Source organism: Brachyistius frenatus, unplaced genomic scaffold (assembly GCF_029030835.1).
Source record: "Brachyistius frenatus isolate BFR_SWC_R1_liver_20210118 unplaced genomic scaffold, ASM2903083v1 Contig_197, whole genome shotgun sequence".
In the NCBI taxonomy this organism is placed as follows: Eukaryota; Metazoa; Chordata; class Actinopteri; family Embiotocidae; genus Brachyistius; species Brachyistius frenatus.
Genome location: NW_027210796.1, coordinates 461,236 through 477,487, shown reverse-complemented (window position 1 = coordinate 477,487; position 16,252 = coordinate 461,236). Strand labels below are relative to the sequence as shown.

General features: G+C 41.1%; 1 protein-coding gene across 1 annotated transcript in view; it reads right to left on the bottom strand.

Moving 5' to 3' along the window:
• Positions 1-16,252, bottom strand: part of aass (aminoadipate-semialdehyde synthase) — a 40,397-nt gene that overhangs the window by 4,000 nt on the left and 20,145 nt on the right. Inside the window, exons 15-23 of the mRNA XM_069718726.1 lie at positions 15,150-15,279; positions 12,531-12,640; positions 11,654-11,763; positions 10,296-10,436; positions 9,999-10,166; positions 6,449-6,544; positions 2,776-2,891; positions 1,068-1,156; positions 809-985 (exon numbers count right to left, since the gene is read on the bottom strand). Coding sequence (XP_069574827.1) covers positions 809-985; positions 1,068-1,156; positions 2,776-2,891; positions 6,449-6,544; positions 9,999-10,166; positions 10,296-10,436; positions 11,654-11,763; positions 12,531-12,640; positions 15,150-15,279 — 1,137 coding nt within the window. The remainder of the gene's footprint in view (positions 1-808; positions 986-1,067; positions 1,157-2,775; positions 2,892-6,448; positions 6,545-9,998; positions 10,167-10,295; positions 10,437-11,653; positions 11,764-12,530; positions 12,641-15,149; positions 15,280-16,252) is intronic.

The following is a 16,252-nucleotide window of genomic DNA, read 5'->3' as shown; positions in this document are numbered from 1 at the left end:
TGTCGAGGGTTTGGGCTATCCTGTGTCGAGTCGCGGACGTCACACAGTCGATCCAGCCAATCAGCTCGCTGGGGAGAAGTCTGGGGATTCCCCCAGCGGAGCATCGCCATTCGGCTACGTCACCCGGCCATGTGCCAAGGAGAGCCCCGGGATTCCCTCGGGTGGCGAGGCTCAGATTGAAACACAGACTCTTGGCGTGTATTCCCGTTTGCACTAACTGCCCGGGAAATAAAAGCCTGATTCCTAAGAGATTTTGCTGTGTTTCTGCATTTGGATTCGTTTATCCCCTCACATCATAACACTCTTTTTCTCCTTTGGGGGAGAAATGCTCACTTTTTCCAGAAGAATTCCCTCCAGGTCCATGAACTGGTGGATATGTAATGGTTCTTCACTTGTTCTGCCAATTATCTTCCCATGTTAGATCCCTCTCCTATTTCATTTAATTTCAAATTTGTAGTTGAATGCTTAGTAATAACGTCCATTTCTTGGTATCACGCCAAAATTATTCTTGTATTACTTTCCTTGTAACTTTTTATTACGATGATTCACACTTTTACTTTCTTGAAAGTAACTGAATGTATCTGTACAAGACTTGCATCCACAGATCATATTTTACTTTCAAAATGATAAAACTCTCCTTCTCCTTCAAAAACATACCAAACTGTCATTCCATTCCCTTGGTCATATTTGGCTGGTTTGAAATTGCAAATATGCAACCAATTGTAATTTTTGTACATCTTCTTGAATCTTGTAATATTATTTTGAAAGGCCAAGAAAAAATACAATTTTGTAGAGTGATGTCACTGACCTTCAAGAACCATACGAGCAGCAATGGCTGCTGGGTATCCTACAGTCTTGGCCATGGCAGAGAAGCCGTTGGGCTCGCCATAAACCACCAAGCTAATGTGTTTGGTCTCCAGCTCGCCAGCTGGGTGGCGAATCCCCACATCATTTCTCATGATGATCATGTCCCGTTCACCCTTATCTGACCACAAGAAGGAAGTGATTAGTTTATGTACAAGTATTACATTTAGTGCTTGTGTTCTTTCAGTAATAAATGAGCTCACCATAGGAGAGCTTGGCTTCCAGATGCTTTGTAAGAGAGGCCAGAACGGTGTCTGCGTGTGGCACAGATTCATCACTCAGCATCCCAAACCTGCACAGAGATACAAAAAAACAACACATTTTCCTCTATTAAATTACCTTTGCAAGGCCATATTGAAAGCTTTAAAGAATATTACTCCACTGTACTACCACAGCAGTGCTGCAACAGCAGCCCACGCATCCTTGGCTAAATCTAAAGAGATGAGCAGTTGCTTTTTGTGGCTGCTTTGCTGGTGAATTGAATAAATGAACAACATGTTACTGAATTTAGCCACGAGCATATTGGCTTTTTACCATTTAACGGCATAGATGGAATGTTTCCAACAGTTCACTTTTACCGTCGGAGGAATTTACATGTCAAAGCCAGCATTGCCCTCCCTCTTCTCTCCACTGCCAGGAGCGGAAGAACAATGACTGCACATGGCCTTGGTCTGAAGAGACCCTTGGAAAAGTGAATTTAAATTGAAGATCGTGCACGCTACACCACTTCAGGTGTCCTTGTAAGGGAGGGAAATGAAAAGTGTGCAGAAGAGGAGCGGCTTCAGCCTTGTTCTGAGCCCACCATGCACAGCACCACCACTAACTTCTGCCTCATCTACTCACACCGGAGCAGCACAAAAAAAAAGACATTCAAAGACAGAGTTACACAAGATTACAGGTTTTTTGCGGTTTCTTTCCACCAAATAAAATAATAGCATAATAGAAAATGTTTCCATTTTATGACATCTACATCCTGTCGTCACCTACGTGGGCTGCGTCTTCCTATACTTGACATTAATTGTTTTGACGGGCGAGCGTCTAATATTGTGTTGTAAATTCAGCAAGTAGCCGTTTCCGTTTTAATCGATAATAATTGATGAGGATTAAAGGGTGTCAATTTTATTAAAGCCCTTTTTAGCCTTTTAGTGGCAATGTGTGGTCAAGGTTAATTTGGCTATGGCCACTTTTGCAGAAGTTGGAGTGGGAATGTTTTCACTCTGAGCAGGGATATTGATTATCAGTTATATGACAGACAAATACATAGATAAAGAGACAGAGACAGAGACACTGACCTTTTTAACCAGGAACTAAGGGTATCGATGTAGAGTATAGGAGAAAACACAAGTAAAAACCTTAAAGACATTAACACGGGCTGAACACAAAGTTCTCTGCAGCTCTTCCAACTAATTCAACTGCTCTTTTATACAAAGTTAAGTCAGATATTCACTTTTAGCTTTTAAGCAGCAACAAATAGAAAAGGACAGCTAGTAGCAGCAATCCCACCGCAATTTCTTCAGAAATGGTATAGCCTTGTTTATATTTAATAAGCTGCGGATTCCCAATTATCACTCAGGGGGATGTCTTTCTCTGTCTCCATCTCTCTCCGTTTGTCTGTTTCTCTCTGTCTCTTTCTCTCTGTGTGTAGTTTAAATATTATAAAATGTGTGTAAGCATGAAAAGGAAAATATCATGCTACCCCCCTTTTGTAATAAGAGTTGAAATAGTAGTTGCTAACAGTCATTCTCCAGATGGTATCATGGGTTCCTTGATGTGCACTGAGAAATGTTGTTATGGTATTGAGGCTTAAGCACTAGATTTTAGAAGGTTCACATGGCACAATGGTTTAAGAGACCTTTTTTTTTTTTTTTCTCGGCACATGCCTGCTAGAAGCGTGTGAAACACTTCACTCACCATCTCAGGGTGTCCATCCTGAAGTCGTCCTGTCCGACGCATTCGTACACAGCTTCTTCAAAGGCATCTTGGGAGATAGAAGAAGACAATCCCATTTGCTGACAGAGGAGTTGTTTCTGTGGAGCAAAAGAAAAATCACTGCAAAGGTCTTCCTCTCTGTAGTTCCTCCGCCCAAATGCTGACCAGCACCTCTTTAGCTGCAAGGTTGATCTATCATCATTTTAGGATATAATGATATTTTTTCATCAGAGCTATTCAAGGCGTCTCTATTTTACTATAATTCCGTTTTCATTTATTCTGCTTCATTTGGATAGTGCATTGTGTAAAGCTATTCTTTGGTAGAACTTGTGCTTTTTTTTTTTTTTTTTGGAGTGAATGCAAATCAGTCATTCTAGAAAAAGCACAGCCTAAACTTTTGTACAGGCAGACGTGGCAACTGCATCTCTATATAAAACAAGAAAAAAAAAAAAAAAAACGATTGCGTACAGACTGTGATAGGTATAAATATGTTTCAAAACTGCACGTTTGATCAAAAGTAAATATCATTTCTACCCATCACTTAGACGAAGGAAGAACTGTGGCATTGCTGGGAAATGCTTATGCAATGCATTTGGGGAGAGAGAAGGGGGGCCAAATATTTGCACCGGAGCCAAAATCATGTTACGATGTTGTATGGTAATGCATCGTGGCCATCAGCTTAAAACTATGATTCCTTCAGACTGTCACCCAGCCACCTTTGCATCACCAGAGCTGCCAAGGGGAGAATGGGAGTTACACTAATCCGTCTTGCATTGCTTCACTGGGGTCAGGCATCCTTCAGACTAACTGCTAAACTAATGTAACCATCAGATCTGAATAGCTCATAAACAACTTTGGGATTAGCAAGAGATCACTAAAAGAAGGAGAAAGCGTGAGTGCTTTGAGCAGAACTAGTGTCCGTTTAAATGTACAGCAGGTAATTAGCAAAATAACTGGGTTGAGATGGAACAACGTCAAAGAAACACTATTAACCGGAAAAAAGACAATAAGTTTACTGCAGCTTGTCAAGCCTGTTATTGATATTGAAAACAGCTGAAGCAGCATTCTCACAAATAGGTTTATTTTTTGTATTTTTTTTTTTATATCTAATACAGGCTAATTATTTTATGTACTTTTTAATTTACATAATTTGCAGCTGTGTATTTTCAAACAGGGAAGGAAAACCCTGTCTTTGTATTTTAATTTGATCACAATCTGTGAGTGCTGGTGACATTTCACATGTGGCTTTGACCCTACAAATGAACATTCAACCCATTCTGTAGAGAATACATACATACATGTATGTGTATATATACACTGCTCAAAAAAATAAAGGGAACACTTAAACAACACATCCTAGATCTCAATGAATGAAATATTCCAGTTGAAAATCTTTATTCATTACATAGTGGAATGTGTTGAGAACAAAATAACATAAGAATGATCAATGGAAATCAAAATCATTATCCCATGGAGGTCTGGATTCAGAATCATACTCAAAATAAAAGTGGAAAAATTAGATCACAGGCTGATCCAACTTCTGTGGAAATTCCTCAAGACAAGTCAAAATGAGGCTCCGTAGTGTGTGTGGCCTCCATGTGCCTGTATGCACTCCCTACAACGCCTGGGCATGCTCCTGATGAGACCACGGATGTTCTCCTGAGGGATCTCCTCCCAGACTTGGATCAAAGCATCAGTCAACTCCTGGACAGTCTGTGGTGCGATGTAGCGTTGGTGGATGGAACGAGACATGAGGCCAGTACACCAGGAGACATGGAGGGGGCCGTAGGAGGACAACAACCCAGCAGCAGGACCACTATCTGCTCCTTTGTGCAAGGAGGAACAGGAGGAGCACTGCTAGAGCCCTACACAATGACCTCCAGCAGGCCACTAAGGTGCATGTTTCTGCTCAAACTGTCAGAAACAGACTCCATGAGGGTGGTATGAGGGCCCGACGTCCACAAGTGGGGCCTGTGCTTACAGCCCAACACCGTGCAGGGCGATTGGCATTTGCCAGAGAACACCAAGATTGGCAGCTTTGCCATTGGCGCCCTGTGCCCTTCACGGATGAAAGCAGGTTCACACTGAGCACATGTGACAGACGTGACAGAGTCTGGAGACGCCGTGGAGAACGTTCTGCTGCCTGCAACATCCTCCAGCGTGACCAGTTTGGCGGTGGGTCAGCAATGGTCTGGGGAGGCATTTCTTTGGAGGGCCGCACAGCCCTCCATGTGCTAGCCAGAGTTACCCTGACTGCCATTAGGTACCGGGATGAGATCCTCAGACCCATTGTAAGACCATATGCTGGTGCAGTGGGCCCTGGGTTCCTTCTGATGCGTGACAATGCTAGGCCTCATGTGGCTGGAGTGTGTCAGCAGTTCCTGCATGATGAAGGCATTGATGCTATGGACTGGCCTGTCCGTTCCCCAGACCTGAATCCAATCCAGCACATCTGGGACATCATGTCTCGTTCCATCCACCAACGCTACGTCACACCACAGACTGTCCAGGAGTTGACTGATGCTTTGATCCAAGTCTGGGAGGAGATCCCTCAGGAGAACATCCGTGGTCTCATCAGGAGCATGCCCAGGCGTTGTAGGGAGTGCATACAGGCACATGGAGGACACACACACTACGGAGCCTCATTTTGACTTGTCTTGAGGAATTTCCACAGAAGTTGGATCAGCCTGTGATCTAATTTTTCCACTTTTATTTTGAGTATGATTCTGAATCCAGACCTCCATGGGATAATGATTTTGATTTCCATTGATCATTCTTATGTTATTTTGTTCTCAACACATTCCACTATGTAATGAATAAAGATTTTCAACTGGAATATTTCATTCATTGAGATCTAGGATGTGTTGTTTAAGTGTTCCCTTTATTTTTTTGAGCAGTGTATTTGCCCACCCAGTCTTTCACAGTGATGAACCCATCACCATTTTCACTGCTGAGAGACTGAGAGATGTTTCCTTTAGCTTTACACAACTTTCCCAGTCTTTTGAGGACCCTGTCCCAACTGAAACGTGTTGCTTGCATAATTTGCATATATTTTTCATAGAACAATGCAATTTTTTAGTTTCAACATTTGATATGTTGTCCTTAGTTGAGTTTCAATTAATTATGAGTTTACATGATTTGCAAATCACAACTTTCTGATTTTACACAGTGTCCCAACTTTTTTTGGAAATGGGTTGTACATGGGTATCTAACATTTCATATCATAACCTTTAATGGGACTTAAATGGGGCTGAAGTTTATAGATGGGCTATTTGTCTGGGGTTCTTTTTGTATGTCATTTTCAAGAGAGTGACTGTTTTCAGAAAGACAAGGGGGAGGATTTAAAATTGCAGATTTGATTTCTGATGAACATATCCTAAATATGCAACACCGTATTTCCTTTCATCTCAAAAGGATAAAAGATGACAAACATTGTCTGAGGTAAACTCTCATCAATCTCAGAAGGCCTCAGCTCACTGCAGCCTTGATGCTGATAAGCAGCTATTGACATTAATAGACTCTTTCCACTTCCACAAGCTTTAAGTGGATGAGCTTCAAAACAGCCTGTTTCATTAAACGGGAAAAAACAGAGAGCAGTAAGAAGCTGAGTGCCCTGCTCAGAGGCTGCATTTTTAACCATTATAAATCTTCTTACCCAGGAAACCGGAGATGAAGTATGCTGCAGGATGGGGCTGGGTTCACTGTTGATCAGACCCAGTTTAACGAAACCACTCATGGCGTTTGAGAAGCCCTGTGGGACAGAACAGGAGGTTAAGAGAGCCACTGCGAACAAGAAACTGCAAGAGATTGGGTTTAGGCAGGGACATATTTTTTTTGTCTGAATACTTTTCAGAAATCAATACGTTTCACAATCTATTTTGTTTAAACTATTTTTCTTTCAGTTTAATTTGTATTCACAAAAACACATTCAGTGATTAAACTATTGTTTCCCCTGCCTCTGCTGCCACAGAGTCGTATCTCTCCTGTGTTATTTTACATGTCAAGACTCAGTTGAAAAGTCTTCATGTTATACCCATAACCTAATCAGAACTACTGTATGTTTCATACAGTCATGTGAAAAAATCCCATGAAAATTGTTGGCCTTTTTTTTTGGACAAGTACAAATTTGATCCTCATTGAAAGGTGAAAGGTGATATAAACTTTACCTTTTTCAACCATTTATTCAACCAAAATATCAATAGATGAAATATTATTCTGGAAAAGGAAGTACAGCCTTGCCTTAAGCTTGTGATGCCTCCTTCCACACAAATAGGTAGGTGTAGGTGTTTTATATACTTGTTTTCCACCAGCCACAATGGCTTGCTGACAAGTTACAAGATGTCTGAGGGTTTTTCTTTAAATTGCCCCACACATTTCAGTGGGATTCAAATCTATGCTTTTTTTTCAATCAGGAAAATCCTTCCCCAGCGTGACGCAGAAAAACTCATTCATGCGTTTGCTACTTCTAGGCTAGATTATTGTAATTCCTTGCTGTTAGGATGTCCAAATTACTCATTAAAAACCCTGCAGCTGATCCAAAATGCTGCAGCAAGACTACTGATGGGATTTAGCAAGAGAGATCATATTTCTCCAGTTTTAGCTTCTCTTCACTGTGAAATCAAGAATATAATTTAAAATTCTCTTGAAGACTTACAAAGCCCTACACGACCAGGCTCCATCATATCTTTTTTATTTCACTCTATTAATCCCCGAGGGGAAATTTCTTTACTAGAGCAGGGGGGAGCTGCTGCAACAGGCTGCCAGTAGCGCGGCGCCAGGTAACCTGACCTGAGATGCATGTTTTTGGATGATGGGAGGAAGCCGGAGAACCCGGAGAGAACCCACGCAAGCACAGGGAGAACATGCAAACTCCGCACAGAAAGGCACAGGACCGGATTCGAACCCGGAACCTTTTTGCTGTGAGGCAACAATGCTAACCACTGCACCACCGTGCCGCCCAAATCTTAGTGCCGCCCTTAGAGATCTTATAGAACCATATAATCCCAGCAGAGCACTTCGCTCTCAGTACACTGGTCTACTTGTGGTTCCTAGAGTTTACAGAAGTAGAATGGGAGGCGGAGCTTCAGTTTTCAGGCTCCTCTCCTGTGGAACCAACCAGCTCCCAGTTTGTGTTCGAGGGGCAGAAACCCTCTCTAGCTTTAAGATTAGACTCAAAACGTTCCTTTTTGATAAAGCCTATAGTTAGGGCTATAACCCTTAGTTATGCTGTTATAGGCCGAGGCTGCTGGGGGACCTCGTTACATGCTGAGCTTCTTTTCTTTCCTCCTACTCTTTAACTGACTCATACCTCACCATCCTTTTCTCTCCCATAGCTTTCTCTTATTGTCTGTTGTCTCCATTGAGTTCCCTCACTCGCATAGTTTCTGTTCTTTCTTTTGCAGATGTCCCGTCATGGAGCTGCATGTCTCTGCCCTGCGCTTGTCGTCTCAACCAACAGTTCTTCTCTTCTATCTCTATGCTGTCCTTTTCTCTCTCTGCTCTCCTCTCACCCCAACCGGTCGAGGCAGATGGCCACACACCCCTAAGCCTGGTTCTGTCGGAGGTTTCTTCCTGTTAAGAGGGAGTTTTTCCTTCCCTCCAGCTCCAGCTTTTTCTCCCTTAAAGAGGAGTTTTTTTCCCTCTTAGCTTATGTGGGAATTGTTGAATTGTTGGGTTTCTCTTGTATTGTAAAGTCTTGCTGTAAGGACTTTAATGTGTTAAGTGCCATGAAATAACCTATGTTGTGATTTGGTGCTATATAAATAAAGTTGAATTGAATTGAATTGAACCTGTGCCCAGCTTGAGAGAGCTCCTGTGTGTCGCTGAATGTGTGCATTTCAGACTGAAAGATAACATGTTCTGCCTCCATTTATCCATTCGCTACAATATGTTGGATTCATGTTAATGTGTATTTAAAGACATTTAAATTTGTGGAAAAAAAATTGGGGCAAAAAAAAAGAAAGAAAAATTGTCTAATCAACAAAATATTTCACAGACCCCCTGCAGTACCTGCAGAGGTCTTCAACAGGGGGTCCACGACCCCCGCAGTCACCTGTTGAAGACCTCTGCCTTAAGAAAACAGTTTTGAATTTACATGGTATTTAAAAAAAAAATCTTCATCTTGACTAATCTCATTTTACATCAATTGCTTACTTTTTGGGTTTTCCATTGCCTGTGGATGGTATGTGGGACTTTCTACTATCACCATGTCGGGGTTTCTAGCAAGCTGAGCCGATATTAAAAAGGTGACATCAAAACACTGCAGACAACAAGCTTCCACAGTTTGATGGCCACTACCTCTCTACAGAGGAGCAAGATTGGAAGGGTGTGTCCTGTCCCTTCTTTACTGGAGCACTGGGTCGCGACTCAGCTTATATCAATTAACTTAAAGGCGGCGCTGCCACTTCTCCGTGGAAGAATTGCAGCGGATGGGTCGAACGTCTCCTCACCTTTCACCTATTTTCGCAGCAAGTTGTTTCCAGGAAACAGTCCACCCTGCTTACTATACTATACTACTATAACCCTTGAGAGCGGTGGCAAAGTTTCACTTTCACGTAAGCTGAAAGACCAGATAAATAATTGGCTGCTGAGTTCAGATTAGTTCGTAGCGTTTATTCAAACTGGTCAAACTCTGCCTGCTGAGTTAGACATTTTACATTATTTTTATTTTTTATTTTTGTAAAAAACTTTTTTGTACGTATGTTTTGTCCTTCACATAAGTTCAAGAATCGTTCGTACTGTCTGCTCGGTGGGTGTGTTGCTGGGGACCAAAGCTGTGCACTGGAGATTTTAGAGCGCTTCGGATGCGCCAAAAGTTTGATAATAATAATTATGTGTTGCATTTCTGGATCATAAAAGCCCCTGACTGGCAACCCTAGCTATGTGAAGCACACTGGGCGGAGCCTCAATTAATCCTTAGTTGCAGCACTAAACTAAACTGATCTGCTCAGAAAATGTCACAGGTTACTGCAGAAAAGCCAACAACAACATAACTCAAGTAAAGCTGAAAATCCATATTATCAAATTATTAGAAATGGTCTGTCGTAATTCAGAGTGTAGATAAGTAATTTTGAGAGAACACAATATATTTGAAAGGCACTTGTGTTTGCATATTCAGTGTGTGTGTGTGTGTGTGTGTGTGTGTGTGTGTGTGTGTGTGTGTGTGTGTGTGTGTGTGTGTGTGTGTGTGTGTGTGAATATGGCACCTTAAAGCGCAGTGTTCCTCTGATGAGTGTGTGTGCTGTCTGGATGCCGTAGGGCTCGGCGTAATTGGTGCTGTCGCGGTTTGGAAATCCCTCAAGGTTGAAACCCGGAAGAAAATCCATCGGTTTGGTGGAATCCATCAGCGATCCTCCAGGAGGGATACTCACCACCTCCAAGAGAAATAAACACACACTCATAGTGTTGTTTCCTCTTGTCAGAAAGCATGGCAATTCATTTTTTCACAAAAAAAAAAAAGAAAAGAATGTTAATCATTTTCTGGTTCTTTGAGGCTTCCTTACCTTGTTGTCCTTGAGGAAGATAGCTGGGCTGATGGTGTTCAGGAGGACACCATATGGACTCCAGCTGAATTTGTAGCGAAGTGGATTGTCTGAACACTCAGGAGCAGGAAGACCACCACAAAAAGAGCTGTACGACTCCACCTGAACAACATCATTAAATATTGTCAATTAATGGTAAATACTTTTTTCTAGAAATTGGGCTTGGAAAAAAAAAGCAGTCTTTCCGCTTTAGAAGTGTTTGGTTAGCCCCATTTAACCTGTTTGAATTTTTGAAGCCTGTGTTTTGCAGACAAAGAAAATAAATTAGTAACAACTTCATAGCACCCCTCGACATCTTCACGGCAGAAATGAGAGGGTCTAAGAGTTTATCAATAGTGAAAATTAGCAGAATTACCACAATTCACTATAATAATTATAATTTTGTTTCCATTCACCTAAATTACTTGAAACTAAGAAGCATTGTGTTTTCATTACCTTAGAAAGAGCCCTTAATATCTACATAAGGAGCAGGTCCCTTCACAGCCACCATAGATTATTTTACATGTTTGGAAAGGTGGAAGTGAGTCATGGAGCTGGCTGCAATCTGCAATTTATTGCTAGTTGCCTCTAAATCCCACTACCTGCTCTTTGCAAGAACTATGGATAAAAAAAACAACAAAAAAAAACAGTGAATATACGTAAAGAGTGACATTACCGTTACAACACAGATCACAGTCTGTGATTGCAATATAGAATACAAAGGCTATACCTTCTGGAAAAGTATGTTTTATTGCTTCTTAAATAATATCATGGGTGTTTGAAAGTCATGTAATCTAACACTATGATTAAACTGACACAGAGAAGCTGCACTATTAGTAGCTTAATTTTCATGATGGGACCACATTTTCCAGAAAGCCCATCACGTCCTGATTTTCCTTCTTTTTTTTTTCCCGGACAGCTTGCTTTAATGATGAGAAGAGATGTTCGAGAGCCTTGATGACTTTACAGTCACCAGGGTTATTTCTGCAAATAAAGCAAGTTTTGTTTGAAAAAAATGAGATTGGTTGAATTTGCATCAATTATCGCAAGATTGCAATTTCCTGGAGGCATTGTTAATTGCCGTTTTGTGATTCATGTCAATAAAATTGCAAAAATTTGAAAAATCTCAGATAGATGATCTATATTGTTATAGCAATGACGTTATAGCTAAGAATGCCTATGTCTGGATAAAAACCTGTGTGAAGTTCAGTAGTCGAGAACATGTGGACTGTCTGTCAGTTTATGGATCAATGGATAGATCCAATTGAAAGAAAGCCTGTGTCTATGTCTGTGTCATCACCTGACACATACGCACACACACAGAGCATGTGCTGACTCACAGTGCAGCCGTCAGCTTTGGCCTGGTCGATACACTCCATGGCCAGCATGTGGTCAATACCCGGGTCCAGCCCCATCTCATTCACAATGGTGATACCTGCTTGCTCCGACACACACACACACACACACACACACACACACACACACACACACACACACACACACACAGCGTAAATACACATAAAATGTTACTCTTAGATAATGTGTTTTTCATGTCTATATACCTTCATTATTATTCATATTATTTTCCAATGTACTATTTTTAATCTAACATTTCCTTCCAACTTCACCTATTTACATTTATTTTACATTTTCTTATGTTCTCATGTCTTCTCATCATTTTGATTTTACATCCAGAGTTTGCTTTTGTTTACATTAACGACATAAAGGGGCCTAATTCATATATGTCTGTGTGTAATATCGTTAATTGATGAATTCATACATAATTAAAGCCACTTTCTGACCAGTGGTGTAAAAACGGTAGCAGAAGCAAGACATTTCAAGTCAAATGCATTGTTTTTGTTTTTGAAATGAATGGTAAATGGTCTGTACTTGTATAGTGCTTTATCACCTTTCGGTCTCAAAGCGCTTTAACATGGTTTTCCCATTCACCCATTCATGAGACAGATCACCATGCAAGGTGCTGCCATCAGGAGAACATTCACACACTGATGGAACAACATCAGAAGCAACTTAGGGTTCAGTGTCTTGCTCAAGGGCACTTAGGCATGTGGACAGGGGGAGCTGGGGATTGAACCACCAACCTTCTGATTGGTGTGCAACCCACTCTACCATCTGAGCCACAGCCTCCCCATGAAATGAAAATGGCAGTGAAGTATTAATAAATCTAATTAAAGCTGTGTGTGTTTTGTTGTCACCTGCTCTGCAGCTCCTTCATGGCGGGACTTAGGTAGCTGGCTGTCACCATGTTCACCTTCCTCCGAATGCAGTGTTTGGCGATGAGTGGGTGAAACGAATAGGGCAGCATGCTGAGGAGCACAGGGAGGAGATGATATTAGAACAGATGGATGATGACATCATCTTAAGTGGATTAATGATAGTTCAGCATAGTCTGATGGTGTGGGGCTGATTTGCGTGCAACCCCACACAATGGAAGAAAACTGGTTTCAAAATAATTGGCACCATTAAATTGAAACTTTAGCGAACCTAAAACTAAAAAGGAAATCGTTCTATGTTCAACTGCTGGTATAGTATTATTCTTAAATTCATTAGAATTAACCAACTTCCCCTCAAATATTGAAATATTTTAGGGGATATATTCACATTGAAAAAAAGCAGTTCCACAGGGAAAAGATGACTTGTTGCAAATCATCACTTGTAAATTAACATCCCATTGAAGGCTGATAGCGGTTGTAAGGTGGTCAGTTGGTTTTAAAGTTATATAACTAACCGCATGCTATTTATTAAAATTGGTAATATTGCCTCTAAGGCTAAGGAACACACACCTGCGTGGTGCGTGCGTTACCTGTTGCTGCGTAGCGTCAATTCATTTTGCCGTCCATATTAATGTATGAGATAAGACACAGTGCATCTTTTATAAAAATGAACAGATGCCTATTTTGCATGCGTGCCCTGTGCAGTTCCCAGCTAAAATATACAGGGCAGGGGTGGCGCATTGTATCGTTTACGACACTTTTAGCTCGACGCCTTATATCATTGAAGTGGAAACACACCCTACCACAGCAGTTGGTTAAAGGAGATCTTAAATCATATAAAACATGAAAAGATCCGATTCTCACTCAGAGGCTCCAATGGCCCCTTCGAAGAGACCTGGAAACCTTTTATAGACTACTTTAACGAGGCTACAATGGTAAATGATAAATGGTCTGCACTTGTATAGCTCTTTATCACCTTACGTTCTCAAAGTGCTTTGTGTGTGTCGAAAACCACATGCTTGCTTTTTGGTTACAACTCATCAACTGTTGGACCCCCAAAAAATATTATAATGATGGCCGTTATCTGGACCTACAGCTGCAGCACCATAGCTAACAGGCTGGTGACATGCAGCCGATGTGGATACACACACTCTCATCCATGCCGCAGCACGTGAAAAGTAACGCACACGCCAGGCAGGCAGTGTGTTCCAGGCCTCACCCTGTTGTGTTCCACAGGGGTCTATTTTGGGGCCTGTACTTTTTTCCATTCTATCATCAATGATATTTGTTCCCGTATGAAACATTCATATGTATGCTGATCATACAGTCCTTCATTACTCTGCTATTTCCTCTGAGATTGCAATGTGCAGACTTGTGGTCTAATTGCAACATACCCTTATTGATCTGAAATTACTTTTAAATGCAAACAAAACAAAGACTCTGCTATTTCCACCCAGTAAATCTAATGTTCCTTCCCTCTCTATTAACATCCTGGAAGATGTTACGATTGAGTTTGTTGATACCTATTTGTATCTCGGTATTTAGTAGGATAAAAAAAAAAACTTATAATACAGCATCACATTGAAACTCTAATTAAGAAACCCAAGTTTACTTTGGCTCCCTTAGATTAAAATCGCCCTTTGCTTAATTTTCACGTAAACATTTGGTCACGCGTCAGTTCCTGTCTTAACAAGATTATAGAGATACCATTATCAGATTTGCCTGTCTGTCCACTTTGGACTTACTTGATCCTCTTTATCATGCTGCATTGAGATACATTTTAAACTCAAGCTACAGGACAGCACACTGTGATCAGATGTTCTTCATTTAGTATGCTCAGGATGCAGCACAGGTTTATTTTAATATACAAAGCTAATTCTTGGCAGATCACCCATCTACTTATGTTCTTAGTTTGTTTATCTTTAAAGGCGGCACGGTGGTGCAGTGGTTAGCATTGTCGCTTCACAGCAAAAAGGTTCCCGGTTCGAATCCGGTCCTGGGCCTTTCTGTGCGGAGTTTGCATGTTCTCCCTGTGCTTGCGTGGGTTCTCTCCGGGTTCTCCGGCTTCCTCCCATCATCCAAAAACATGCACCTCAGGTCAGGTTACCTGGCGCCGCGCTAGTGGCAGCCTGTTGCAGCAGCTCCCCCCTGAGAGCCCCCCTGCTGTAGTGAAGAAATTTCCCCTCGGGGATTAACAAAGTGAAATAAAAAAAATACAATCTTAGATCCAACAATGGGTTAAGCTTAGGTGCAGCTTGTGAAAATTGAGACAGGAAAAATCTTATCCTTGGTCTTGGAATGACCTGCAGGCTAGACTAAATCTAGCCTCTCCAACTAGTTTTGACAAAAGCCAACAGCAGTTTTTAACCACACGTTCTTGCTGTAATGTATAGTTCATTTTGTCACACTAAATTTAAATTCTTTTCTGATGCATAGACACAGACAGAATGTAATTGATGTGCCCTTGGCATGTAACTTGCTGCCGAGGTCAACATTGAAAAAGAGATTTTTATCTCCACAGGTTAAATTAAGGTTAAATAAATAGACACATGTAATGTTTAAGAGTTATAATTTTTGTCCTACAGTGCAGTGCTTACTGTACCTGATGACCACGTCATGGTCTTTGATCAGAGAGTCAAGGTGTCCTTCCTGGCTGCTAGCATCCAGTGTGACGGGGATAGTGTTGGGATATTTGGCTGCCAGCTCCTCTGCCTGCTTCAACAGCGCCGACGCTGAACACAAAGAAGAAAACACAGTCAATGTCCTGCTACTGTGCCCTTGGGTGTTCTTTGCTGCCACACTATTAAAATATTAGACAGAGAAAACAACTTATTTATGATTCAGCTTATTCCTAGTGCCTTATCAACTGTGAAGGTACAAAATGTAAAATTTGTCTGGGGGGTAGTGCCAGAGGTAAGCTCATGACATTTACGCTGGCACAATCCTCATTACAAGTTAAAGGATTTAAATTCTGAGGAGCAGGAATTGGACATTAGATCTATGGTGGTTTCAATAATAACTGGATTCCCAGTAAATTTTAAAGAGCTTAAAAACCTATTTTCTTAATCAGCTTAAAAATATTTAGTTAGTCACATACGAGCTTTCTGTCGGTGTTTTCAGTGCTTAAATTTCCTAGCGGCGGTACACGGCTGTTAAAATAGGACCTCTGATTTTCTTCTTTCTTTTTTTGGGGGGGGGAGGACAGAAGAAGAGACTAAAGGAGGAGATGACTCTGTCTCATAAAAATCTAACTTTATATCATTTTACACTACGCCCGCTTCATATCCAGGTCAATTCACACACCTGTGAGTAAAGCATATAAACTGATAATGTAATAATAGCATGCATGCAATTTTTTGTTTCTCTGCACGTACACGTGCTTCAACTCCACTGCTACAACTTCATCCTACTGGAATACTGTTTGTATTTTCATTTTGTCTTTCTCACTAGTCTGAAGTGGAGTGGGATCATTTGGGAGACGGGGATGTCATGCACTTAAATGTGCCAAAAAGGTTTGAGCAATACTTCACTGTAAAATGTGAGGACAGCTGTAGGGTGTCAAGGGTGTAGGGTGATGATGCCAAGCCACTATTAATTGAACATGAACCACACTCACAAAGTCCCAATGAACCATATTAGTTATTTGTTTAAAATTATTACTAAATAATTTAGAAAATCAGCATTAATTCTAAATAAAAGTTCAAA